The 27464-nt window shown below is 39.6% G+C and overlaps 1 protein-coding gene across 1 annotated transcript in view; it reads right to left on the bottom strand.

Moving 5' to 3' along the window:
- Positions 1-1703: 1703 nt before the first annotated feature.
- LOC149139118 (uncharacterized) overlaps positions 1704-27464 on the bottom strand; it is a 54644-nt gene continuing 28883 nt past the window's right edge. The window contains exons 2-3 of the mRNA XM_089448254.1: positions 2393-2510; positions 1704-2170 (exon numbers count right to left, since the gene is read on the bottom strand). Of these exons, the coding sequence (XP_089304380.1) occupies positions 1955-2170; positions 2393-2510 (334 nt within the window). The 3' untranslated portion in view covers positions 1704-1954. The remainder of the gene's footprint in view (positions 2171-2392; positions 2511-27464) is intronic.

Here is a 27464-nt window from a genome sequence, read left to right on the forward strand (position 1 = left end):
CTTTGTCATATGATTCCGGAATACTATTTATATAAACTCCAGAGATAGTGGGGAAAATACTATCTGGAGGGATTGCAGAAAGCATAGGAAGCCTATTTCTATCTACAAGACAGTCGTTTATGAGTTGGTGCCACACTCCTCTAAAACAGGGCTCCGCTTAAATAAAAGGTGGGGGCTTGGATATCGGGTGGAGAGATGACTGTAGTGGTGTCAATCCATTTGGAAGGATCATGCCTCCTTTAAACAAAAAAACTGAGGTTGGTTATTGCTTCATCACGACATCATTGTCAAGAGTAAGTTGCACAAGTTGGCATTACTAGTTCAACCTGTGTAATGTGTGGTAAGGAGACAATGCAACCTGTTTGTTGAAAATGTCAGTTTGCCCAAGTTTTTTGGTCGTGGTTTCAGGCTAATTTCAGCCTCTGTTTGTAGCATTGCTTCCCTGGTAATGGCCCCTCTTGGGGGACACTTGGATGGCTATAAATAGCTGCAAATTACTTTCACTTTCAGTGTATTTGGTTGCAATTGGTTTTCTATGGTAACACCATCATAAAGTTACTTTCTATGAGGTTCTTTATTCCCTTTCTTGGAGTTTTGCAGAGTTTCAAGTAGGGCTTGGCTCTAGTCCTGTGAGTTTACCAGCAAGCTTTCTGCAATGATGTCAAGTCCTTCTCCATGGCGCCCAAGGACTATATGCTGGCCTTTCTAACGTTCATGGTATGAAACCTTCCTAGTTCCCTTGTCTATTTCTTGTAACTATCTAGAACTCTATTGTGCTTATTTGTTCAATGAAGTAATATATAGAGTGTTTTCAGAATAATAATAATAATAATTCAACTCAGTGCTCCTCAATAACCTTAATAACAGTGTTTTTACACTCAGACTCAAAGTTGGAATCAGTCGAGGGTCAACATGAACTCGGACTTGGACTCAGATTGACTTTAGACTGATCTGATTTCAATAACTCGGTTTACTAAAAATTACATAGAATATTTAAATTTTAATGGAAATTTTATATTTTAAAGATTCCAACCCATGATTCCAAATAATTACTGAAGCTTTGAAAGAAAGCATTATGAATAAATGAGCAATGGCAAACGTATATGACAAGCAACATTCCACCATCGCTTATGTTGGGATCCTCATTCATTAGAATCAGCCTTTGTCTCTTGTCTAACCTTTGCCTCTACCCCGATCCTATAGGGACATCAATCAACACCACCCAATTTCGATGAAACTATCTAATCTACTTATAATATGGTTAAAAAATCTTAACATGCCTAATCAATGATTTTGGTCTGAGTGAAGTACATTTTTGCCAAGGCCATGACAAAGGATTCCAACAATCAATAGCACCAACATTGAGGTACATAAAGGGCTTGGTGATCTTGATTAAATGTCAATCCCATACCTTTATATGTGATAGAAAGCAACGAAAATGTTGCAATCGTACCATTTTTGAAATCTTGAAAACTGTTTATGACTTTGAATGGGATATAAAATTCTACATTTTCCGTATGAAGTCTGTTGAGGTTGGAACCGCTCTTAAACATCCTAAAACAATTAATTGTAATGTTAAAAATTTAAGTAAAAATTGAAGTATAATGTCAACTTTTACTTTAAGAACAGCGTTTTTTTATCAAAACCTTTTAAATAAAACTGAATTTTGCATGTTGATGGGGTCCAGTACCTACGCAGTTGAGTTGGGACAAACTCGGCCAAGTAGGGCTGGTTTGGTACCAAATTGTCTTAGTCATGCTTTGACTTCGCAGGTTAGCTACCAAACTGGCCCTCCGAGCCAAGCAATAGTTCAAGTCAATACAGTCACTGGTCAACTCAGCCGTGTTGTCCAGGTCAGAGTTGACTCGGACTGCTTTTCCAAACACAGCTTAATATTTCAGTAACAAATACACCTTTACATAAACATTTTAATCCTGCACTGTTTACTCTTGCATTATAAAAGACCCTGCTCAACATTCCCTGAGCAGCTACTGAAATCAATAATTTCTACCAGCAAATTAACAATAGATTGTTTTACATCATCTGGAATAAGTTGCTCACTTTTTTCAGCAATTAAACCATATGTGCAGAGCAATCTTACAACATCATCCAATCTAAGCTTTACAGACAGACCATTGCAGGTGTTCTCCAGGTCACTGGGGGGGCCATCCTAACCATATTCAAACAGAGAATCACAATCAATGATTCAAATTTTGATGTGATTAAAAACTAGTGTAAACCATGCATAAATAAATGGAAATACTTCAAGAAAATAAAAATTTAACGTTATAAAGTACCAGCAAAGAGTAATTCAAACAACAATGTTACAAACTTACAAATACAAAACAAGTGGAGGCAGCAATTCAAGGAAAATTAGACTACAAAAACTTACAATGTCCTCCCTGCTACTGATAAAAGTGCGTAATCTCTTTACCGCAATGATAACTCTCTTTTCATGACTTGGACATCGAAAAAGAGCAACTTTTCTCAGATCACTTCTAGATAATGACCTGCAAAAGAGAAAAACATTTAGATCTGCACAATAGAAATAAATTAAACTTGCAACACAGTTCATCAGAAACAATGCAGACAAATATATATGTTGGGAACTGTTATATTCAAAACAAATTAGAGCTCTAATTCCTACAAATAACCCATTTACAAAAATGCTTTTGCCTCAGCTTCTCTCAAAATGTGATCAGAAATGCATTGGTAGTCTTTCTAGAGAGTTTACGACATAAAAGGTGACATGTAAGAGATCACAGCGAAGATAGAACATTTGCTGGGAAGACTTAAAAAGAAAATTGAAACCTATCATGGCTGACAGAATTATATTAAAAAAAGGTCCAGAATCTAATTCCAGAAAATCCTTTTTCTGAAGCTTGGTCTGTCATGGCCACAAGGTTGGAGGAAGGGCTGGATATGGAAACAAAGTATTCAAGAAATGAAGTGGTTATCATTTAGGCTAAGGTTGGATGCCAAACTTAACAAAATCTAGAGGGTAAAGATAAAAGAGAAAACATGGGTTTACCAATTAAAAACACTTGCTTTGCCTGGTCTCTGATTCATGGAGGCCTGCTATTAGCAAGCAACTGAAATAAATAGGGCTCCCCCCAGCCCAAGCGTCCTCTATATGGCAAATATGAAACCATGAACCATCTTTTCAGGTACTGCAGATATACCCAGGCTCTGTCAACAAGTGGGCTATCAACTCTATCACCAATTGCTCAGATTAAGCATCCCCTAGATGTCTGCACTCTTAGGAGATTCTTTCCCATGGGCTGTGGAATTTCATACAGCATGGCAACGGATTAGAATCTAAGTCACACAGCCTGCAGGGACAGGGGTTTGAGTATCCAATACAGGTACATAGAACCCCCCCCCCCCCCTGTTATGTAAAAAACTAGTTAATTTTAGGTTTATTGTTTAATTTTAGGTTTAGTTAGACGAAAGGGCACGATCATAAGATCATGCCCTTTCCCAAAGGGTGCCATGGCGGTATATAAGCCAGAAACCCCATTGTAATCAATCATCATCTGTAAATTCATATTTTTAATAAAATATTTATATGTATATTTCTGCGTATCAGAAGATTTTTGTTTCATTGGTATCAGAGCGGTTCTTTTCTCGGCAGATAGCTGCACAGCTCACTGTGCCTATCATACTAGGCTCACTCGTCTTCGCGAGTCACTGTACATCAATTTCCTTGGCCCCCGCATTCACTCACGCCCCCACACTGCTCCTGCACATACGTTAAAACCCCCATCCTCTGCAATCTGCTGTCCAATCTTACCCATCACACGCTTCAGCCCTTCCGCCAGTCGTTTTTTTCTGCAGCCATCGTGTCCCTGGTGAACGCCGAGTTTCCACAACAGGCACACCTCTCCACCTTAACGACGTGACTCGTCCCTCGCTCGCCTGGCTCGATTATCACATATAGCGACCAGTCAAAAAAAATTCTATAAGTTTTTCTGAACAGTTAAAAGAATCGACGTGACTGTCCGTAGTTGGTGACTGTCCGCGTTAAAAATAAATAATACGTTTATAACGTTACATATATAATTATAACATTAGATATATATCATCCAATATATATATTCAAACATATACTTAGTCACCAGATTCGGCGAATTTCAACCATTAAATTTGAAATTCGAAGAATTTCAATGAGAAACGAACATATTCGTTCGAGTTCGCCGAATTTTATGGCGAACTCGAATTTCAAGCCGGATTCGATTTTTTCTCGAACAAAATCGCCTAACATTCAATGAAATTCGCCTGACGTTCGATTAAATTCTTTTTTTTTCCGCGCGTTTTAGGCTTTAGGTTGCGGCCCGCGGGTTTTATTGCTCGCCGGTTTCATTGTTGCATTGTTTGGTTGTAACTTGTGCGAAGGGTTTCATTTCGTTGGCGGTCCAGACTCCATACTCACCACTACCAGACTCCAGTCACAGCAAAGTTGCAAACGACTCTACACTCGTGACTCTACAGCGTCTCGACTCTCAGCTGCCAGCCTGCCGACGCGTATCAGTATCATTGTGCAGTGTGAAGTTCACAAGGGCTCATCGTTCACGGTTCAGCCTTCAGGTAGGAGTTCAAACTTCAAACTTTATGGCGAACTATCAATATGCAGGGTACTGTATTAGTATAATCCAAGCCCACATTATTGTGCACCAATAACCTCCGCAACGGCACCATTTATCCTAAAATTATATGAATAATTGGCATCCATGCAATAATCTCTCGATCAACGATGTTGAAGACGAGATTTTTTTTGGCGTAATGGCAATCACCACAAGCTGAAATAAATTAACAGGCGTCCCATTAATGACAAATACAAATCCATGTTTCATGTTTTGGTGACAGAAGTTTTTCCTTCTGTTTCTCCAGACTCCATGTCCCTCAAAATAAATCTATTGCTGGGCAGATATCCTGATTCCATTTCTGTAATGAGTTTATCAACTTTGCATAATTTTCCTGTGTTTGTTAGCATCAATTGTCTCCTACAATGAAAAAATGCACCTGTTTATTGACTTCAATCCAGCTGCAACCTGGATTCTTCTTTACACTTTTGTCTTTCATCTTTTTTCGCACTCTTTCAATGTCATTCCATCTGCCAGCAATTGCATACATATTTGATAGCAGAACATAGGTTGCTGCATTTTTTGGTTCCAACTCGAAAAGGAGTTCTGCCACACGTTCTCCTAGCTCTATATTGCTATGGCTTTTACAGGCACCAAGTAAAGACAACTAAGAAACTGTAGATGATATGGAAGTAACTTAGTAAGGGGTCTATCTCCTAACTATTACCCTTGAAGTCTTGTTCCTTGAATAAAATAAAATAGAAGAGGCATTGCAAACAGAAGTTGGTGGCAAATTGTTACTAACTTACTGCATGATGCATCCAAATTCCAATTGCCAGACTGCCAGTAAAACTGTAAATTAAAAAGTGTTGATAAGAACATTTAGCAGTATAACTGTGCCATCAAAACAGCAGCCAATATAACACCTGTTCAGGAATCAAGGTTCTGTGTGTACGCCAGCCTGTAACAAATGCTGGACTTGGAATTTGCCCAGAAAACAATTCACTGCATTATATTTACATAGATCTATATATTCGTGTAATAGCTACAGCCTACAGCCTACAGGCCTGTGAGCCTAAATCTTGAAACATACTGATACAAAAGCATAAATATGTGTGCAAACTGCAAAGTGTTTTTAATCACTTTTCCTTTTTCTAAATTCTAACTAACGAAAATGTAATTTCAAAAAAAATTGCAGACATTTCAGACATTGCAGTGCCAGACATTTCAGACATCTAAATTCCAATGGCACCCCCAAAATCAACTGCTGTAGCTTGGAATTTTGTCCAAAAAGATGGTTTTAATCTTTCATGTCAGCTGTGTGAACATAATTTCACTGGCACTTTGACTAGAGCAGTGGATCACCTTCTCGGTATTAGCAATGGAAGTGGAGGTGGTGTTGAAGCCTGCACTAAGATCACCGATGAACAAAAAGCCACAGTGGAGAAAGACCATTCCAATTCACAGATGCAAAAGCAGAAAAGAGTGAATAAGAGGCAGCGAATTGAGAGAGAGATTGCCATGTCTTCCTCCAACACCATTGATTCAGTTTCAAAAATTGGTGGATCAAGTTCTACAGCTCCTCAAGCAAAAACAGGTGGGCTGAAAACATTAAATCAATTCTAGAAACCTGTTAAGAAACAGGAAGTTGATGATGCTGTTGCTGAGTATTTTTATGCATGTGCAATTCCCTTTAATGTGGCGAGGAGTACATATTTTAAAAATGTAATTAAAAACGCCATTGATTTTGGGAAGGGCTATGTTCCTCCTGGATCTGAAGCTTTAAGGACAACTTTGCTAAAGAGAGCGAAAGACAGAGTGACAAGAAAGTTGGCTGATATTAAAGAGTCCTAGAAGCTTACAGGATGCACAATTTTGAGTGATGGTTGGTCAGATTTGTGTCATCGCCCATTGATCAATGTGCTTGTTTATTGTCCTCAAGGGGTACATTTCTTGAAGGCAGTGAATGCAATGGATCGAGTGAAGACATCAGAATTTATTTTTGGAATTTTGGATGAAGCGATTCAAAAGGTTGGGGTGGAAAATGTTGTCCATGTTGTTACAGATAATGCATCAAATTGTGTTGGTGCAGGGAAGCTGATTATGGAAAAATATAATCAGATTTATTGGACCCCTTGTGCAGCTCATTGCTTGGATTTAATGTTGCATGACTTAGCCAAATTTCCTTGGGTCAATGAAACAATCCGAAGAGCCAAAACAATTTCAAACTTCATCATCAACCATCATCGCACTTTGAGCATATACAGGAAGAATGCATCAAAAGAGTTGTTGAGGCCTTGTGATACAAGGTTTGCCACTTTTTATATTACTCTGAAAAAAGTTGTTGAGGAAAAAGCGAGCCTAAGAGCTGTTTTTTGCAACACTGAGTGGGAGAGATCTACCCTCTCAAAAGAAACTAAGGGGAAAAATGTTGAACAAATAGTGCTCAATAATGGCTTTTGGGAAAATGCAAACAAGGTTTTAAAAATTTGTGGCCCAATTGTTAATGTGCTTCGCATGGTTGATGGTGACAAACCTTGTATGGGTTTTGTTTATGAAAGCCTTGATCATTGCAAAGAGGCCATTGCAACTGCTTTTGATAATGTGGAAGCTGATTACAAGGAGATATGGGATTTAATTGATCATAGATGGAAGATGATGCATAGTCCATTACACGCAGCAGCATGCTATTTGGACCCTAGATTGTTTGGGTTACCAAGACATAGGGACGAAGAAATCATGAATGGACTTATCCATTCTATTGAGAAGCTAAATCCAGATCCAGAGTTGCAAGTTTGATCAGAAGTCAATTGAGAGCATAGAGGTTAGAAGAAGGATTATTTGGAACAAAATCAGCAAAGTATGATAGGAGCAGAAGTGATCCAGCACTATGGTGGGAATTTTATGGTTCAGGGGCACCAGAATTGCAAAATTTTGCAATTCGTATCTTAAGCCAGGGAACAAGTGCATCGGCATGTGAAAGGAATTGGAGTTCCTTTGACCACATTCATTCCAAAAAAAGAAATAGATTGTCATCTGGAAAATTAGAAGATCTTGTTTATGTTCATAGTAACTTGCAGTTGGCATTGAAGAATGTGGTTAAAGAGTCATCCAATTCTTCTACTCCGTGGATCGATCCTGTTCCAAATGCAACAATGGATGATGTTGATTTGTACATTGATAGTGACATAAACACTGACAGGGAATTCACTGATGAATCTGGTGCTGAAGCATCTAGCGGATTCACATCTCATACTGCTCTTGATGACATAGAACTTTTTGATATAACAAGTGGGCAACAGGAACATCAAGAATAAAACTTGTGTTCCTGTTTTAGATTTCTAGTTTAGTTTTTGCATGAACAATTTTCTAAAACTGCCAAGCTACTTTAAAGTTTAAACTTTAAACCGTCTTTGTATCTTATAAATTATAATGCAGAGTTTTTCATTGAACTGCCAAAAGAATATCTATTTGTATGTGTTAGTGGATGTATTCATGTATCATGTGTCATATGGACAATGAAAATTCTTTAAAACTGTTTTTGTATATTTTTTATGCCAATCTATCTTTAAAAGATTGAATTATTTTAAGATTCAGATGTATTTTATTTTTTGAACAGTTATGAATGGTTGCTCACAGGACTTGCTGCCATACCATTTCTCATATGCATATCTATCTTTAGTATACATTTTTTTTTCGAATTTCTATATGTCGAATTTTATCGACAGAAATTTAGTTGCCGAACTTTATTCGAATTTCATGGTCGCCGAACTCGAACCTGGTGACTAAGAACATATATAACGTTATTTATGTATAAAGTAAAATATATAATTATAACGTGAAATATATATAGCAGTAATCTATATATAATATATACAACATATATATAATTATATTATATATTATATATAATATATATAATTTAATTAATTAAATTTATTTTAATTAATTAAAAATTATATATATATATACATACATACATATAAGTTAATTTAATTAATTAAAATTATTTTAATTAATTAAAAGTTATATGTATAAAACTTATTTTAGTTAATTTAAAAAAAAAAAGGAGAGGAAAAATATTTTAGCTGGCAAGTAAATACACGCCCCCGCAAACCCGCTCAATGTCGACAATGACAATGGCGGATTTCCAAAAAAAATTGTTGGACTCGGAGCATAAGATCAATAGCAACCACGATGAAGTCAATAAAAGATTAAATGAATTCCAGATCAAGCTTGGGGAGCAAGTTGACAAAATCAAAAATCTTCACGATATGACAAATAGAATAGAAATAAAGATGGAAAATTACCATGTCCAAACAGAAGCAAGCATCAGAGAGGTCTTAACAATGCTGAAAATTCTGTGTAAAAGGTCGAATTGTACACCCGAACAACTACTAAAAGAAGGTGAAGAGAATCAAGAACACATCTCGTCAGATTCAACAAAGTCAACAGACTCTCATGAAAAAGTTGAATCCCCAAAAAAATCAGCAACACCCCACCAAGAAGCAAGTAACATAGCCTTTACAAACAAGCAACTCTGGGATAACTTTACCAATCAACACCCTTTTTTCACTCAACCATTAGCAACATACCAGCGAAGGGCAAAAGTTGAGATGCCTAAATTCAATGGAAACGAAAAAAACAATGTTGCATGGATAAATAAAGCAGAAGAATACTTTGAAATATATGACATCAATGACGATGACGAAAAGCTCAGGCATGCATCCATGAAAATGGAGGGAGAAGCATATAACTGGTATATGTGGTGGAAAAAGACAACACGCGTCATTAGCTGGAGGAAATTTAAAGATGCATTCTTTAAAAGATTCCAAGGTGTAAAGGAAGAAGAGTTCTTTTCAAAACTCATCAAATTACGACAAAAAGGAAGTGTGGACGAATACACTCAAGAATGGGAGACCTTAGTAACACGAGTACCTGGGTTATCAGAATCTTGTCTAATTCAGTCATACATCTCGGGACTCAAAACCCATTTACAAGCAGAACTTGAGATGCATGACATTACATCTATAGAAGTAGCAAGACGAAAAGCAAAAACAGCCGAAAAGAAATCCGAACCAATATTTTGGTCAAAAGCGGAAAAAACTTATGCAAGACAAAGGATACCCCAGTATGTGGACTCAAATAATACAAGATATGTTCCACCACATTGTCGTGAAGATGAAAAATCTAATGTGGAAATACAAAGGATAAAAGAGGGTAAATGTAAACGCTGTGGTGAGAAATGGGACCCCAAACATAGATGTGCTAAAGGAAAAAAACCAAAGAACCTATATAATTGTGAAGCAACCAATGATTCAAACAGTGAAGATTATGACATAGAAGACACAGAAGACGCCCCAGAATTCTCACCAGAATTAGATGACGGAAGTATTCCGCAAGTGTCATTATCAGCTATGACAGGTATATCACAACCTCAAACTTTAAAGTTAAAAGGACACATAAAGAAGAACAACGTAGTGGTTCTCATCGACTCGGGTAGCACACACAATTTTTTAGATGCAACCATGGCAAGGAGACTCAATATTTTTTCATTTCCCTTACCAAACATGAAAGTGATGGTAGCTAATGGTAAGAAGATTGAAAAGGTAGGGAAATGCCATAAGGTCAATTTGCAGATTCAAGGCTTTAATCTAGAGTCTCCATTCTTCACGATACCGTTAGGAGTAGATGTAGTCTTAGGTATCCAATGGCTACGAACTTTAGGTACTTATGCCGCCAACCATCAAGTACAATTTATAAAATTCAAATGGGGAGGTCAGAAGTACAAACTACACGGATTCCAAGCACCAGAAAATCAAGTTGTATCATCATCTCAGATGATGAAGTTGAGTCGAAAAGGAGCACCTGCTTATGTAGTACAATGTCACCAATTAGAAATGTTATCTACAAATATGCCCAGTGAAGAGTCACCAAAGATACAAGATCTAATTCGGAATCATGAAAAAGTAATTCAAGACCTACCTATGAAGATGCCGCCTAATAGGGAAATTGAGCATACAATTGAAGTCAAGGTAAGATCAGACCCCGTCAACATCAAGCCATACCGATATCCACATCACCAAAAAACGGAAATTGCAAGATTATTCCAAGACCTTTTAAAATGTGGGACCTTGATCATCTTGGAATATATAATCAAGTGGAAGGACTTACCAAAGAAGACGCTTCTTGGGAGAATGAAGCACCTTGTCAACAACATCCGTCGTTGCGTATGCTTTGAGGACAAAGCATTCTTTCGAGAGGAAGGCAATGTTATGTAAAAAACTAGTTAATTTTAGGTTTATTGTTTAATTTTAGGTTTAGTTAGACGAAAGGGCACAATCATAAGATCATGCCCTTTCCCAAAGGGTGCCATGGCGGTATATAAGCCAGAAACCCCATTGTAATCAATCATCATCTGTAAATTCATCTTTTTAATAAAATATTTATATGTATATTTCTGTGTATCAGAAGATTTTTGTTTCCCCCCCTCTCCAACAACAAAACAGGGTATATAGGATACAGGATACAGAAATAATAAATAGATATAGATATATAATTATAAAAAGCCTGGTGAGTTAACTTGAGTGGTTGAGATCTGTGAATAACATGCAGAAGGTCTCAGGGTCAAGTCCCCAGGCTGGCTGCCTCTGCCTGCATGGGCCTCACTCAATGTCGTGGATGGGTCAGTGTACAATAGTTTACACAGCCCACTTTATGCTGCATACCATCCTTGGAGTGAAGTGCCTGGGGGTTTCCCTGGGATTTATTTTCCAAGAAAAACATAATAATTTTAAAAATTATAGAAATGAAGATATACTATATAGTCATACATATTTAACTGTTTTAAACATTTAGAAAATAGGGCTACATTAAATGATCAAACACATATAACAAGATGTAACTTGGGTGTGGAAAGGGAAGAGGACCACCAACATAAACACTTTCCCACTTCTCTTGAGCAGAAACCTTTGATGAGTGAGTCATGGTTTTGGTGAAAGAACACCCAGCTGTAACAAAACTCAGAAAACCAAATGCAGATTTACCTTACACAAAATGCCAAGATTCTAAAGAGATAGGTTAACCTCCAAACAATATTGCCTCCTTTCTCAAATGGTTGATGATTTTTGGGATCATCGTGCCTTTACAGCACATTTTGTTGGGCCTAATCCTAAAAATGCACTTTAGTGCTCTGTTTTTAGCAACGATGTGTCAGACATGTAGGAACACTGACACTACATATCAGACAAACATCGGATACGTGTCCAACACAAAATACTGATCCAAAGCATGTTTGAATAGCGCAACCTTGTATCTTGTGTATCCACATGTCCAACACGTAGATACATGGATAAAGGGGGTGAAGGTGTCTACCACATATCCTGTATCTTAGATTAGCATTGATATTTTATATGATCTTTGGAAAACAAAGAATGAATGTGTTTTCACAAATGCACAACACAACAGTGTTTACCTGGCACACTGGTTCCCTAATTTGGCCCATCTATTTCTACAGATTCAAGTACAGACACGAAAGGTGGAATTTGAAGTGGCACAATTGTGCGAGCTAAAGGGTTATTGGACCAGTGCATCATGAACCATGTGCAGAGTACTTCCTGAAAGGCACAAGCATGCTTGTTCTATGCTTCCCAGAGAATCAGGTTGTTGTTGACCTCAACACAAGGCATGGCAAGCAATAAGACGGCACCAAGAAAGGCAAAGGACTTGGTCCCTCACTAGGTCCCTGTAGTTCCCCATGTTCAATAAATTTTTGACCATCCCTTTTGCCATATTTGAACCTGAGTGTCCTAAAAACCCTATGCAAGGGAACTGTGAATGGGAACCTATTGTTACTGATCTTGAGTCAGCAACCAATAGATAGGGCCCTCCTCCTGAAAATGAAGTCCTCTTCCCACAGTAGGTTTTGTCATAACAACTTCTAGATATACTCATTGCTCTGGCCAAACTGCCTCCTTGCTTGTGTTTATTGCCTTCTATGTCAGGTACCATGCATTGTTATGAATTTATTGTGGCCTCATGGTGGTTTTTTCACGACCACTTTTTTTTGTATAGAATGCATGTGCCTTATTTATGTATATTAATAGAATTGAAAAGCATTTGATAAAAAAACACATTAGCTAGCTCTTGAAGACATTAGTAATGTTTCTCAAGCCAAAAACTCATCTGAGATAATGTAAGGCAATGTCTCTGTTAGAAAATGATATTTATTAGACTCAAAAGCAGGCCTTATGTCATACATGCAAAGATCAGCTTCTGAAAAACAAACAAAACAAACGACACTAAATTTTATACACAATCTCTTCCTGTCATGTTTACATAGACAAGGTAAATCGGATAGTGTGTTGTAACAAACCCATTGGAATAACAAGTTATGGATTAGGGAAAAGTTGGGGGGTAGGACACTGTAATAAACAGATTGAAATGAGTCTAATAAATAACTAACCAATGAAAATAAGGAAACACCTAACAAAACAGCATATCTTCTTAAACAAAGCATTGTAAGGTCAAATCAATCATGTAAACACTGCATATCCTGAAGTTCGATCAAACCAGAGTAAGACCAAAGGTTAGATCCACATAAACGACAATCTGAAAAGTCAAGGCAGCATACAAAAAATATGTAGCAGCGATCACATTCTTGCTATTAACCTAAGTCACAGGGTTCGCCAAACCTGAACCTTCAGGTTCGGAATTCAACGAACCTTTAAATAAATTGAGATTCATCTAGGTTCGTCGAACCTCAAAGACAAGCCCTCTCCCAATGTGCATTTCTCCATTTCTCTGCTGCATGTAAAACCTCCACAAAGGCCTCTATCACCATTGCATGCAAACCCTTCGCTTGGGCCTCCTTTGCTAAGTCACCGCTACCTGTAAACCTTCCACTCAAGCCTCCCTCATCACTGGCTGTAAGCCCAAGCCACCACCATGACCTTACATTTGAGGAAAGAGAGCAAAAAAAAACTCCGCTCAACCCTCCCCCCATGTTGAGAAATCGGGAGGCTTGTACATTAATTTAGATTTCTCTTTCATAGCAATTGCTTGTTAATTTAGTTGGCTTCTTATTAATCTTTATTCTGATTCTTTCATCAAACAATTACCATAACATGAACATGAAGATCACAAAAACAAAAGAACACAAGATATAGGCTCCAAGCCAAGGCAAAACCCCTCCAAGTGGAAAACCCAGAAAATTCTCTTCTTATAGAATCAGATCAAAAAGGAGATATCCAAGATCCATGACCACAGAAAACTTCAACCTCTAGATGCCAAGTCAACCTCCTTTCTGCACAACAAATCCATCATCAAGAGACCAACAACAAGAGATGTACCAAGGCAGAACTTCCACAAATTCCAGCTCAAGAAAAACTCCTTTCTTCAGACTTCGGCCCTCCACTTCTTTTCTACAATATTTCAGACCACAATCATCCAAGTGTGTATATTCAAATGAGCTTCATTTTCCTTCTATTTATACTGATCCAAAGGGGTTTGAACAGACATGTCCTTTGGGGCAAAGCCGACTTGACAGGTAGGCCAACTTGGCATCTAGAGGGGTTTTTGACCCAAATCACATTTAAAAAAAAAAATTCCTTTTTCTTTGCAAGTGCAAATAGGACTTCGACTCTTTGACCCAACAAATCCTCGAAGCATGAAGAACATGCTTAACTAATAAAATAGTAATAAGTAAAAATAAAAACTCTTCTTTTCTTCTTTTTATTTTACATAAAATATACAATGACATGGGTACAACGGTCATTATGAAGATCGGACCTGTTAGCTCTGCTATGTTCTTCAACATTTGATGGATAAAAAACAGGTTGGGCAGTGCTGGGTTTGGTTGCAAAGGGCTCGCAGCAGTTTTTTCCCTCTTCTCCTTCATTTTCCCTATAACCCCATAAAACCCCGCTATCTCTGTTTTACACCAATATTTAGTATAAAGGCCGTATCTCCTTAGCTCCTAGGTGTTGGGTTTAAACGTTATAAAACCCTGATAACGTGACCGCGCACCATAACCCACCCTTTCCTCATCACTCCGCTTACACTCTTATACCTCTCGATAACTCCGTTTTCCTCTAAATTTCTCCACAAACCCATATTCCCCAAACCCCCGACGCTAAGGTCTTAACCGTTATAACCACGCGCATACGAAAAAGTCCCCGGCCCGCGGCTTTCCCGGTCACATCACTCCTATTAACCCTTTATCTTTTTCCACCGTCCAATCGTACCTCCCGCACGATCCAACGATATACGCTATGCCCGCCGCCGAAAGCCGCACGCTCGATAGCCCGCGAGGAAAGCGGTTTCCTGCCAGACCCACCAGCGACGCGTCAAAATTGTATTGGATCGTGCCCCCGCATACGAATACCACGTGCCTCCCGTGAGCGGTGCGGGGAAACCGCTTACCGCCCATACGTACGTCCTTCCGCTCGCTAATCATCGCGCAACTTCATCGCCCGATGACCGTTGGATCTCCCCGCGCATATACCTTCCGATAGCCCATATAATCCGATCTCCGCTGTCCATCTGCCAGATTTGACGGCTTACAATCAGTCGTGCCTCCGTTTCTTCCTGACGCCACCCGCCAAAAGATCTCAGCCGTCCATCTGTTCCATCCAACGGCTAGCATTCATTCCCAGCCCTTCGTTCATTTTCCATGCAGTTTTCGTGTGTTTGGCCTATACTATGCTTCCAAGGGACGAAGGATAACAGCGATCAACTACCCACCAACACTCTACGCAGTTAATCTTCAACTACCTCATTCAAGAGACAGCACGGCCTAGGAAAGAAAGTACAGCCTCGAGCAGTTAAACGCCTTCAGCAGTTATGGAAATTCATTCATACAACACGCCACCTACTCAAGGAGTACACCTAAGTACCAGAGTGTCAAATTGTTTTAATAAAGCAGCAGATCGTAGCACAGGCCCATATCTGATTGTAAATGTGGTTGGTGGTCCATTATGACCCCTCCACGCATAGAATAGCAGAGCAGTTTTGTAAACAAACTCTATATATACCCAGAAACAAGATGTAATGAAGGTTGATGAACGTTATTTTGATGTAAAGTTCAACTTCTGGAGACTGTAACTACTGTGATACCTGCAGCGTCTGGTCTTCATTTTCAGCTAATGCAAACTTCTTTTGTTGTTAATTGCTCACTTTCCACTTCTTCTTTGTTCCAAGTTGTGCCTGTTATGCATTTTTCATGTGCTCTTGATGTTTAGCATTAGAGGGGCTGTCATCCCACCTCTGTGTTAGAATCTAGTGTGTATCATTGAATGTGTATGCAGGTTTCTGTTGTTTTAATGCCAAAGAGTTGTCATCCTGTCTGTGCATTAGAAATAGATTTACAGACCTTTCTACTGGTTGCAGCCAGCCATCACATGGTCTTGTGCATCTGCTGGTGTGGTCAGTATTCTCCATGTTCACCTATTCCTTAAACTGTGAGTAATTGGTGGTCTAAAGCCTTGTAGTCTAGGGGTGTTCACCCATGTCTGGGGTTAAGCATAGTAGAAGTGGTTATCTGGCTTGAATATGCATCATTCCTTACATTCATCCACCATTTTCCAACATTTTGGTTGAGTTTGTAATGTTCCCGAGCATCTCTGATATACAACCTAGGAGAGTTTCTTGGGGTGATAACATTAATTGGCGTTGTTGTCGGGGAGAGGAGAATGAAGCTCAGCTTCCCTGGGAGAACGACACAGTTCCAGATTTTGATGATAGACAAGGTCTGGGCACATTTCTGGTTGTAATCATCTATCTGGCGACTCCACTGGAGGAAGACCAACCTTTGGCGACTCCACATTGAAGTTTTGGCTCAGTTTGTGAGACATACTCGTAGAAATCCTCAAAAATCACCAGCTGAACCAATGCTTGACCCTGAGAGGACTATCAAATCGAAGAAAGCATCACAGAAAGGGGCATCAGGATCAGGTAAGCCTAAGAAAACTCATGCATCTCTAAAAGATAAAGTTATAGCTTAAGATATACAGTTTGAAGATCTAGAGCTCAGCACTGTTAATAAGGAAATTCCTTCAGAGACTAATACAACCCCTTGTCCATCTAGTTCCCCTTTGAATCTCAGTCCAAAGAAACCTTCCCATGCAGTCCAAAGCATCCCTTTGTCTCTGTCATCCATTACATTACTTCCTACCATTCAATCTACTAGTATCCTTCCACATATCCCTATCATGGCAGGCTAGCAAGCACCCACGAAAATAGAAAGAATTGTAGCTGCCAGATATGGACCTTTGGTCTTGCCTGTCCCTTTGAATCCTATGCCTGTGGGAGAATATCAAAAATATATGCATAAGTTCACTGGCACAGAGAGAGTAACAGCAGAAGAACACCTAGAAGCTTTTTACAGTTATGTTGATAACTTAGATATAAGTGAAAATGACGTATGGATGAGAGTTTTTGTCCAGAGCTTTGATGTAGAGGCCAGGAAGTGGTTCAGAGAACTAGCCCCTAGATCTATTGTTGATATTGAAGCCTTAGATGATGCATTTTTTAAGCACTGGGGAGATAAAAAGGACTTGTTGTATTATCATACTGAGTTTGGTAACCTGAAGAGGGAAAATGGGGAATCATTGCCTGATTTTAATAAAAGATTCAATCGTATGTATAGTAAGATACCAGTTGAGGTAAAGCCTACCCCCACCTCTGCCAAACTCACTTATGCCAATGCTTTTGACTCTGATTTCTGCCTATTGTTGAGAGAAAGGAGATGTGCTACTCTGGCAGACATGCAGGATGCAGCCCTAGAAGTAGAGTCTAATATCATGGTTGCAGAAAAGCTAAAAAGTCAAGCTGACAGAAGGAGGCAGAGAGGTCAGGCTTCTACTTCTTCTGCTTCATCTTCAGAGCCTAAATTAGACAAAATGACTAAGATGATAGAGTCATTGGCTGCTGAAATTTCTAAGCTAAAGGTTGAGCAAAATTCAGGAAAAACAAGGCAACAAAACACATTTGCTCCAAGAAATTCAAATCCATTTAGAAGAGCAAATGAACAGTTGCAAATTATTCAGAGGGGTGAAGAATCAAAAGAAGAACAGAAAGTTAAAGCTCCTTTCCAAAATGTAGTCATGGAGGAGGAAAAATTTGAAGATGAGGATGAAATTCACTGCATGGAAGATAAAGGCAGCGCTGCATTTTTGACTTTGGCTGCTTATGAAGAATCATTGCTGCAGGAACAAGACAGTCAAGAATGGGATAGAGAAATTGTCCTACAAACATAGGAGCAACAAAGATATAACCCGAGGTCAAATGCAAAAACTGTCAAAGAGAATCCTGCCCAAAGAGCCTCTGTCCAAACAAAGTCACAGAATATCAGACAGAGAAGACCAGCAGCTGACCCAGTCATCCTAAAAGCAGCAGTTCAAGAGGTAAAAGGTTATGATAAGTTATCTTCTTCTTTCAGCTTTGAGTCAGAAGTCCAAAAATTAAAAATATTTGTGCCGCTGATAAAGTTGGTCAAGAGTGGAGTGTTTAGAAAGCCTATCCTTGAGGCCCTTAAGCTGGAAACCACACAAGCCTCCACTGACTCTGTCAATTTGCAAGATGACAAGCCTGCCATTGTGCTTAGTCCCATGATTGAACCTGCTGATAATAATTCTCTATCTTTTTATGCCTCCTTGACCTTTCATGACAAAATCCTCCACAATTGCCTGTTAGACACAGCGGCCAGCCACAATCTGATGCCTAAAGCTGTCATGGAAGAGTTAGGCCTTGACATCACCAGACCTTATCATGATTTATTCTCTTTTGATTCAAGGAAAGTGAAATGTCTAGGATTGATTAAAGACCTGGCCATTACCTTAACTCAGTTGCCCATGAAGAGTATGATGATGGATATTGTGGTAGCAAATGTCCCTCCTAAGTTTGGCATGCTGCCGTCTAGAGGATGGATTAAGAGATTAGGTGGGACATTACAGAATGATCTATCTTATGCCATTGTCCCAATTTTTGGAGGAGAAAGCAAGAGATTGTACAGAGAAGCACAGTTGGCATATATCATCAGTGATGAGAAGAATCCTACTAATCATCCCATATATGTTGTGGACACTGATTTTGGAGCATGTATTCTCCAAATAGAAGAGTCTCAGAAGGCCTCAATGCAGCTCAGGAAAACAACAATTCAGGCTGAAGAAGAGCAAGGAAGTCAGGTTTGGGAGATGTTCTTTGATGGAGCATGTTCCAGGGAGATTGCAGGAGCAGGGGTGGTGCTGATATCTCCAGAACAAAAAAGCACACATCTGTGTTTCAAGCTGGCTTTTCAAGTCACAAACAATATAGCAGAGTATGAAGCTCTGATATTGGGCCTTAATGCAGCAAAAGGCAGAGAAATCAGGAACATAAAGGTGTTTAGAGATACTGATCTGATCATTCAACAAGTAAATAAAACATTTCAGGCAAAGCACCCAAGGCTGAAAGCATACAGAGACGAGGTATGGAGAATCAGGGATTCTTTTGATTATTTATGTATTTCATATATTCCTAGAGCCAAAAATCAGCTTGTTGATTCCCTTGTTGTGTCCGCTAGTCTGTTTATTCCTCCCATGCCTCCCAGACTAGTTTATGAAGTCCAAATGAAGTACAGGCCATCCTTGCCTGATAATGTCCAACATTGGAAGGTTTTTGAAGATGATGATAAGATAAATAGGTTTTTGCAGGTCATTGATGAATTTTCTGAAATGCAAATTGACCAAGAAAATGAAGCCTTGGAAGAAAACCCCCAGTCCCAGCTTATAAACAAAATCGGTAAAAATAGCATTGTCCAGCTTCCCAGCAATCATATTCCTAAGGGTTTAATTCCTCTAGAAAGACTGTTTGACCAAAATGATGTGCCTTACAAGGCTGCCCAGAAAGAAAACCAATCTGCAATCTGTAAGCATGATATAGGGAGTCCAAGTCAGCCTAGATATATAAATTTGTCCACTCATCTGTCTGCTGACCAATGTTCTGAATACTGCAAATTAATGAAGCAATTTGCTGATGTGTTTGCCTGGGAGTATACTGATCTGAAAACAAATGACAAAAAGATTATTCAGCATAAAATCCCTTTAGAGAAGGATACTATACCTTTTAACCAGAAGCTGAGACCAATAAATCCTATGCTTCTTCCTCTAATTGAAAAAGAAATTAAAAAATTGCTGGCTGCCAAGATTATAGTTCCTCTTAGATATTCCAAATGGGTAGCAAATCTAGTAGTGGTGAGGAAGAAAAGTGGAGAAATCAGATTGTGTGTTGATTTCAGAAACTTAAACAAATGCTCTAAGAAAGACAACTATCCTCTACCAAAGATGGAGCATTTGCTGCAAAAGGTCTTAGGAGCCAAAGTAATGTCTTTCCTTGATGGATTTTCAGACTTTAATCAGATTGTTGTGCACCCAGATGACCAAGAGAAAACTGCATTTACCACTCCTTGGGGCACTTTTATGTATGCCAAGATGCCTTTTGGATTGATGAATGCTGGAGCAACATTTCAGAAAGCTATGGATATAGCATTTGTGGGAGAAAATGATGAATTTGTCCTTATCTACCTTGATAACATAACAGTATACTCCAGCAGCCATCAAAATCATTTGCAGCATTTGAAAAAAGTGTTTCTAAAGTGCAGAAGGTTTGGGATTTCAGTCAATCCTAAAAAATCACAATTTGCTTTAGAAAAAGGCAAGCTGTTAGGACATGTTGTTTCTACTGCAGGTGTCCGAATTGACCCAGAAAGAGTAAAAGCAATACAGACTTTGTCTGTCCCAAGATCGAAGAAAGATATCCAGTCCTTTCTGGGCAAAATAAATTTTGTGAGGAGGTTTATTCCAAATTTTGCAGAATTGGTGAAGCATGTTACCTCCATGTTAAAGAAAGGCGCAGAGGTCAGATGGACTGATGCAGCAAGAAAATCATTTGAGTCTATTAAAGAAGCTATTATGGAAGCTCCCACTTATAAGTCCAGATTACAGCAAGGAGTTTCATATATTTTCATTTGCCTCTGAAGATACCATTGCAGCAATTCTATTGCAGTCAGATGAAGAAGGTTTAGAGCATCCGGTGGCATTTTTCAACAAAAACTTAAGGGATGTTGAGCTGAGGTATAACATTATTGAAAAACAAGCATATGCCCTTATCAAATCCTTGAAAACTTTCAGAATTTATATCTTGCATTCCAAGATAATTGCATATGTACCCTCTGTTGCAATAAAAGATGTCTTAACACAACCTGATGCTGATGGAAGAAGGGCTAAATGGATTGCAAAGCTAATTGAATTTAATATAGAACTGAAGCCCACCAAGCTGGTCAGAGGTCAGGGTCTTGCCAGATTGTTAGCTGAAGAAAATTGCAGATCATTAGATATTGATTTCCTAAGCACAATTGCAGAAATTGGTCAGACAAATGAAGAAGAGGAAGCAGCTGAACCAAAGAAAAAGCAGTTAATGGTCGAAAATCTAGCTTCTTGTAATTGGTATTCTGCAATAATTAATTTCTTGCTGAAGCTAGGAATCCCTTCAGGCTTAAGCACAAGTCAAGCCAGAACTTTAAAACTTAGGGCAGCAAAATATTGTATTCATGAAAATCTGCTTTACTGAAGGGATCCATCTGGAGTGCTTTTGAGGTGTCTGGACAAAGAACAATCAATAGAAGTCATGCAGCAATTGCATTCCAACATGTGTGGAGGGCATCATTATTGGAAGACTACAGCCCACAAGATCCTCAGAGCTGGGTATTACTAGCCCTCCTTATTTTCTAATGTATTTTTATTTGTTAAATCTTGTGACAGGTGCCAAAGATTTGAAGGAAAACAGCAATTGAAGTCTCTGCCTTTAAAACCAATACTTGCAAAAGGACCTTTTCAGCAGTGGGGTTTGGATTTCATTGGAGAGATCAATCCACATTCCAGTGGCCAGCACAGATGGATATTAGTAGCCACTGATTATTTTACCAAGTGGACTGAAACAGTCCCTACCAGGAAGGCTGATCACAATGTGGTCATGAAGTTTTTAATTGAAAATATCTTTACCAGATTTGGTTGTCCACATAAATTAGTCACTGATAATGCAGCGACCTTCAGGGCAAAAGAATTGGTGGATATGTGTGATTCAATGGGTATTAAATTGGCTCATTCCACCTCATATTACCCTCAAGGTAATGCTCTAACAGAATCCTCTAATAAACCCTGATGAGGATAATTAAGAAGCTGTTAGAGGACAATAAAAAGAATTGGGATTCTAAGCTCAAGTATGCACTGTGGGCTGACAGAGTGACCATAAAGAAATCCACAGGGAATTCTCCTTTCAAGCTGGTATATGGCACTGATGTTGTATTCCCAATTCAGCTAAGTCTCCCTGTGACAAAATTCCTTCAAACAGAACAAAATGAAGAAGAAGACATGGCAAAGAGGATCACTGATTTAGCAAAGGTACATCAGATTAGAGAACAGCTGGTTGAAAAGGTTGCAGCACATCAAAAAAAGATCAAGGAAGCTTTTGACAAGAAGGCAAAAACAGATAATTTTCAGGTTGGTGACTTGGTTTTGAAGTGGGATGCATTGAAAGAAAAGAAAGGCAATCATGGGAAATTTGATGCTTTCTGGACAGGCCCTTTTATTATTTCACAGATTCAAGGGAACAACACCTTCATACTGAAAAGTATGGGAGGAGAAGCAGTTTTTGATGGCCCAGTTAATGGGCGTTTTCTGAAGAATTATGTTGTTTAAGGTCTTTGGCCTTAAAAGTTGTAAATATTTTGTTTTTATCAGTTTTGTGTAGGCAAAGTAGACTCCATGCCCAATGAAACATTAGGAATTTTGGCTAATTGGTGTTCAACTGGAAAGGCATTGATCTGCAAGTTCTTGAGACCTCATAGGGAGGATCTCATCCCCAGAAGGAACCAGTGTTAGCTCTACTATGTTCAACAACATTTGATGGATAAAAAATAGGCTGGGCAGTGCTAGTTTTGGTTGCAAAGGGCTCGCAGCAGTTTTTTCCCTCTTCTCCTTCATTTTCCCTATAACCCCATAAAAACCCGCTATCCCTGTTTTACACCAATATTTAGTATAAAGGCCATATCTCCTTAGCTCCTGGGTGCTGGGTTTAAACGTTATAAAACCCTGATAACGTGACCGTGCACCATAACCTACCCTTTCCTCATCACTCCGCTTACACTCTTATACCTCCCGATAACTCCGTTTTCCTCTAAATTTCTCCACAAACCCATATTCCCCAAACCCCCGGCGCTAAGGTCTTAACCGTTATAACTGCACGCATACGAAAAATCCCCAGCCCGCGGCTTTCCCAATCACATCATTCTTGTTAACCCTTTATCTTTTTCCACCGTCCGATCGTACCTCCCACACGATCCAACGATATACGCTACGCCCGCCGCCAAAAGCCGCACGCTCGATAGCCCACGGGGAAAGCAGTTTCCTGCCAGACCCACCAGCCACGCGTCACAATTGTATTGGATCGTGCCCCCGCATACAAATACCACCTGCCTCCCATGAGCGGTGCGAGGAAACCGCTTACCGCCCATACGTACGTCCTTTCGCTCGCTAATCATCGCGCAACTTTATCGCCCAATGACTATTGGATCTCCCCACCCGAGATCCAACAGCCTACAATCTCCCCGCACGTATACCTTCCGATAGCCCATATAATCCGATCTCTACCGTCCATCTGCCAGATCTGACGGCTTACAATCAGTCGCGCCTCCGTTTCTTCCCGACGTCGCCCGCCAAGAGATCTCAGTCGTCCGTCTGTTCCATCTAACGACTAGCATTCATTCCCAGCCCTTCACTCATTTTCCACGCAGTTTTCGTGTGTTTGGCCTATACTACGCTTCCAAGGGACGAAGGATAACAGCAATCAACTACCCACCAGCACTCTGCGCAGTTAATCTTCAACTACCTCATTCAAGAGACAGCACGGCCAAGGAAGGAAAGTACAGCCTCGAGCAATTAAACGCCTTCAACAATTATGGAAATTCATTCATACAACACGCCATCTGCTCAAGGAGTACACCTAAGTACCAGAGAATGTCAAATTGCTTTAATAAAGCAGCAGATCGTAGCACAGGCCCATATCTGATTGTAAATGTGGTTGGTGGTCCATTATGACCCCTCCACGCATAGAACAGCAGAGCAATTTTGTAAACAAACTCTATATATACCCAGAAACAAGATGTAATGAAGGTTGATGAATGTTATTTTGATGTAAAGTTCAACTTCTGGAGACTGTAACCACTGTGATACTTGCAACGTCTGGTCTTCATTTTCAGCTAATGCAAGTTTCTTTTGTTGTTAATTGCTCACTTTCCACTTCTTCTTTGTTCCAGGCTGTGCCTGTCATGCATTTTTCAGGTGCTCTTGATGTTTAGCATTAGAGGGGTTGTCATCCCACCTCTGTGTTAGAATCTAGTGTGCATCATTGAATGTGTATGCAGGTTTCTGTTGTTTTAATGCCAGAGAGCTGTCATCCTATCTGTGCATTAGGAAATAGATTTACAGACCTTTCTACTGGTTGCAACCGGCCATCACATGGTCTTGTGCATCTGCTGGTGTGGTCAGTATTCTCCATGTTCACCTATTCCTTAAACTGTGAGTAATTGGTGGTCTAAAGCCTTGTAGTCTGGGGGTGTTCACCCATGTCTGGGGTTAAGCATAGTAGAAGTGGTTATCTGGCTTAAATATGCATCATTCCTTACATCCATCCACCATTTTCCAACATTTTTGTTGAGTTTGTAATGTTCCCGAGCATCTCTGATATACAACCTAGGAGAGTTTCTTGGGGTGATAACAGGACCTAGTTACATTTTCCAACACCCCATTGCAAGCTTGCAAGTTGCAGCTTGAAGATCCCACCAATGACTAGCGACAATAAACCTTACATAGCTAAACCTAAAGTCAAAATTCGAACTTAATTGTCATCAAACCTGAACCATGTGACTTAGCTATTGTCTATAGAAAAAGAAATTACACAGCATTGTATCACATACAAGCTTCTCACTCAAAAAACATACTATCACACACTAGCAGAATCACTATACTACCCTAGCTCAATCTGTAGCATAACCCTTCCACTGAGACTAAATGAACTCCTATAGCCACTGCTATAACACGCCGTCTGCTCCACAAAAAAATGAAACTTCACTCTCTAGCTCATCCAAAACACCCCAAAAAGATCTCTGGATGCCTCCTAGAACACTGTGCCATGTATGCCTCCCAAAATAGTGTGCCATCTAGCTCATCCAAAACACACCAAAAAGATCTCTAGATGCCTCCTAGAATATTATGCCATGTATGCCTCCCAGAAAGTGTGCCATGCATGCAAGAATCTTTCCTAGAATAGTGTGCCATGCATGCATGTAACTCCCAAGGTCCACATGCACCTTGCATGCAGTGGAATCTGCACCCTTCCAAAATATAACATGCATCGTTCATGCACCTTACTCATGTGGAACCATCTCTTCAATCATGTCTTCATAAGCAGCTCCCCATCCTTGCATTCAGATGTCCCTCACACAAGTGCACCCTCTCTTCCGTCATGTCTCCATAAACAACTTGTCATCCTTGCATGAAGAGCTTCACCATACAAGTGCACCTTTCCTCCAGCAAAAGCCAAGCAACGAACAGCTTGAATTCCTGAAGGTGAAAATGGAGAACATGCTCAGAGCAACCAAGTAAACTAAAATACACCACTTATGATGTTTGCACTGTCACATATTTCTCTTGGAAATACATTGGCAAATTCCATATCATGTCAATAGGCAGGACATGAAATACTATCAAAAGCCCAAACATTTGCTTGACCCACAACACTATCAACTCTAAGATTCAAAAGCTAGCCAGTGAAATTAATAACTTGTGGTGAGAGATTCCTGGTCTAGACTACCCACTTGACGTTAGGAATATAAACTTTCATAGTGATGTATTAAAGGCCATGACTTTCAAGCAAACATTTGAGATAACTTTCAGTCTTACACATAGGCACATTGCAATTATGGGCATTTACCACTATAACAATTTCGTATTCTGCATATTTGTCAACATAATTGCAATTTCATTTCTTGATATGTAGCACCCAAAAGTAGGAATTTGTAATTTAAATGAAAATGCAACAAATTGCACCTCTTTCCAATCTGTTTCTGGAACAATAATGACTTAAAGCTGATGATCAATCACTTGTTCTAAGCTGGAAGTATTCCCTACTCAGAGATATTGACTACTGTGGGATTTGGGGGGTCTCTTAATTGATCTGTGACCTCAAAAAAAGGGAAACGACACAGATCAATAAGTTAAAAATTAGAAACAATTTGTTGCACAAAATTCTAATAATGGATTGCCAAAAACATGCATTTTGTTGCATCATTATCTTTCTTCGTTTGCGAGGCATGTTACCTCTCAAACCAGCAAGGGACCTAAAGGGGGTCTTAAGAGAGCAACTGCTAGGTTAAGGACAACGGTGGAGGCTTAACCAACTGTCACCACAGCTAAGTTTCCCTTCTCTCTACGGACTTTCACCGATGGGAGGACTCCTAGTAGTGTAGGGATCACTTGTAAAGTATATGTCAATGAATAGGTGAGAAGTGACCCTGAAAACCCTTTCCCAAGGATGGAGTGAAGAATGGAACTTGCTTGCTCTTTAAGCAAGGGACTTGGTCCATGGGGGGTAAGGGGTGAGGGTTGAGGGTTGAGGGAGAAAGGATAGGCTTATAAACAAGGTTTTCAATCCCTATAATCCTTGGGAAACTTGGATTTCCAAATGGTCCTTGACAAATAATCTTTATTGAGAAGTGGGACCACACAAGGCCAAGTGGACCCAGCCCAAGTTCGGAGATGGAATACAACAACTAATGATGTTCCTATCTTGGACGACCTGAGGGGAAAGTACCAAACAAGAAAATTTACTTCAAAAGGTTGAATTGATCCTATTGAGGTCTAGCCTTGGGGATGCCTAAGCAAAATTCAATCCTAGAGCTAGGGCTTGGGATTCCCGGAGATTCCACCGTTAGAATTGCCTCAAATTTGCAGGAGAGGGAGGGGACCCACCAATGCAGTAGCTTATAGGAGATCGAAGTTTTCCCTTGGGTCAATTCCCCATAAATTGTTGCCCTAGGTGACCTAATGGGACTAGACTTGGGGAAAGGGGGAAATGGTAAAAAGGGGGTCAAAATGATCACCCCTTCATGGGACCAGTGCCTAATTCACTTGGGGATATAGAGTCAAGGATGATGATGAGTAAGAACTTGGTTTCTTGATCAAGGAGGCTCAAAAAGTCAGCTTCATCCAATGTTGAGAGAAAGAAAAGAAAAGTCACCTTCAAGCATTTATACTTCAAAGCAAAGAATGCAAGCTTATCGAGACAAATAATCTCTAGGACATTTCATTCATATAACATTAGCCCATACATTAAATTAGCTAAAACATGCTCAATTCCACATTTCAATCATGCAACAACTAGCCCTAATTTTAGCCTATGGGCCCCTAATAATAAAATAATCTGCAAATAATAATCCCTAATGGTGACAAGCCCACCACACTAGCTCATAATGTTAAAACAAGCCTCACAAGCGGCCAAATAATGATGTATGCATGTCGTAGGGCCTTTCAAAGGCTCAATAACATCCTAAAGTGCCACATTGAGGAATAGATTCCTCGGAATATGATGGACAAGGAGGTGGCCCCTTGTTCTCCAAGTAGTAGACCTGTGGTGCTCTCAATGCGTTTGAGGGCACATCAATGACCCCATGGGTCTCCATATGAACCGGAGATGTTTGTAGATCCTCTCCAATGGTCCAATTGGTGGAATGAATGCTGCCATGACATCGTACAAGCGCTAGGACACCTACCAAGAGTGTGGGGCCCCTGT

This window comes from Pinus tabuliformis, chromosome X (assembly GCF_031772625.1).
Source record: "Pinus tabuliformis cultivar Carrire ecotype Pingquan chromosome X, CPIR1, whole genome shotgun sequence".
Taxonomy (NCBI): Eukaryota; Viridiplantae; Streptophyta; class Pinopsida; order Pinales; family Pinaceae; genus Pinus; species Pinus tabuliformis.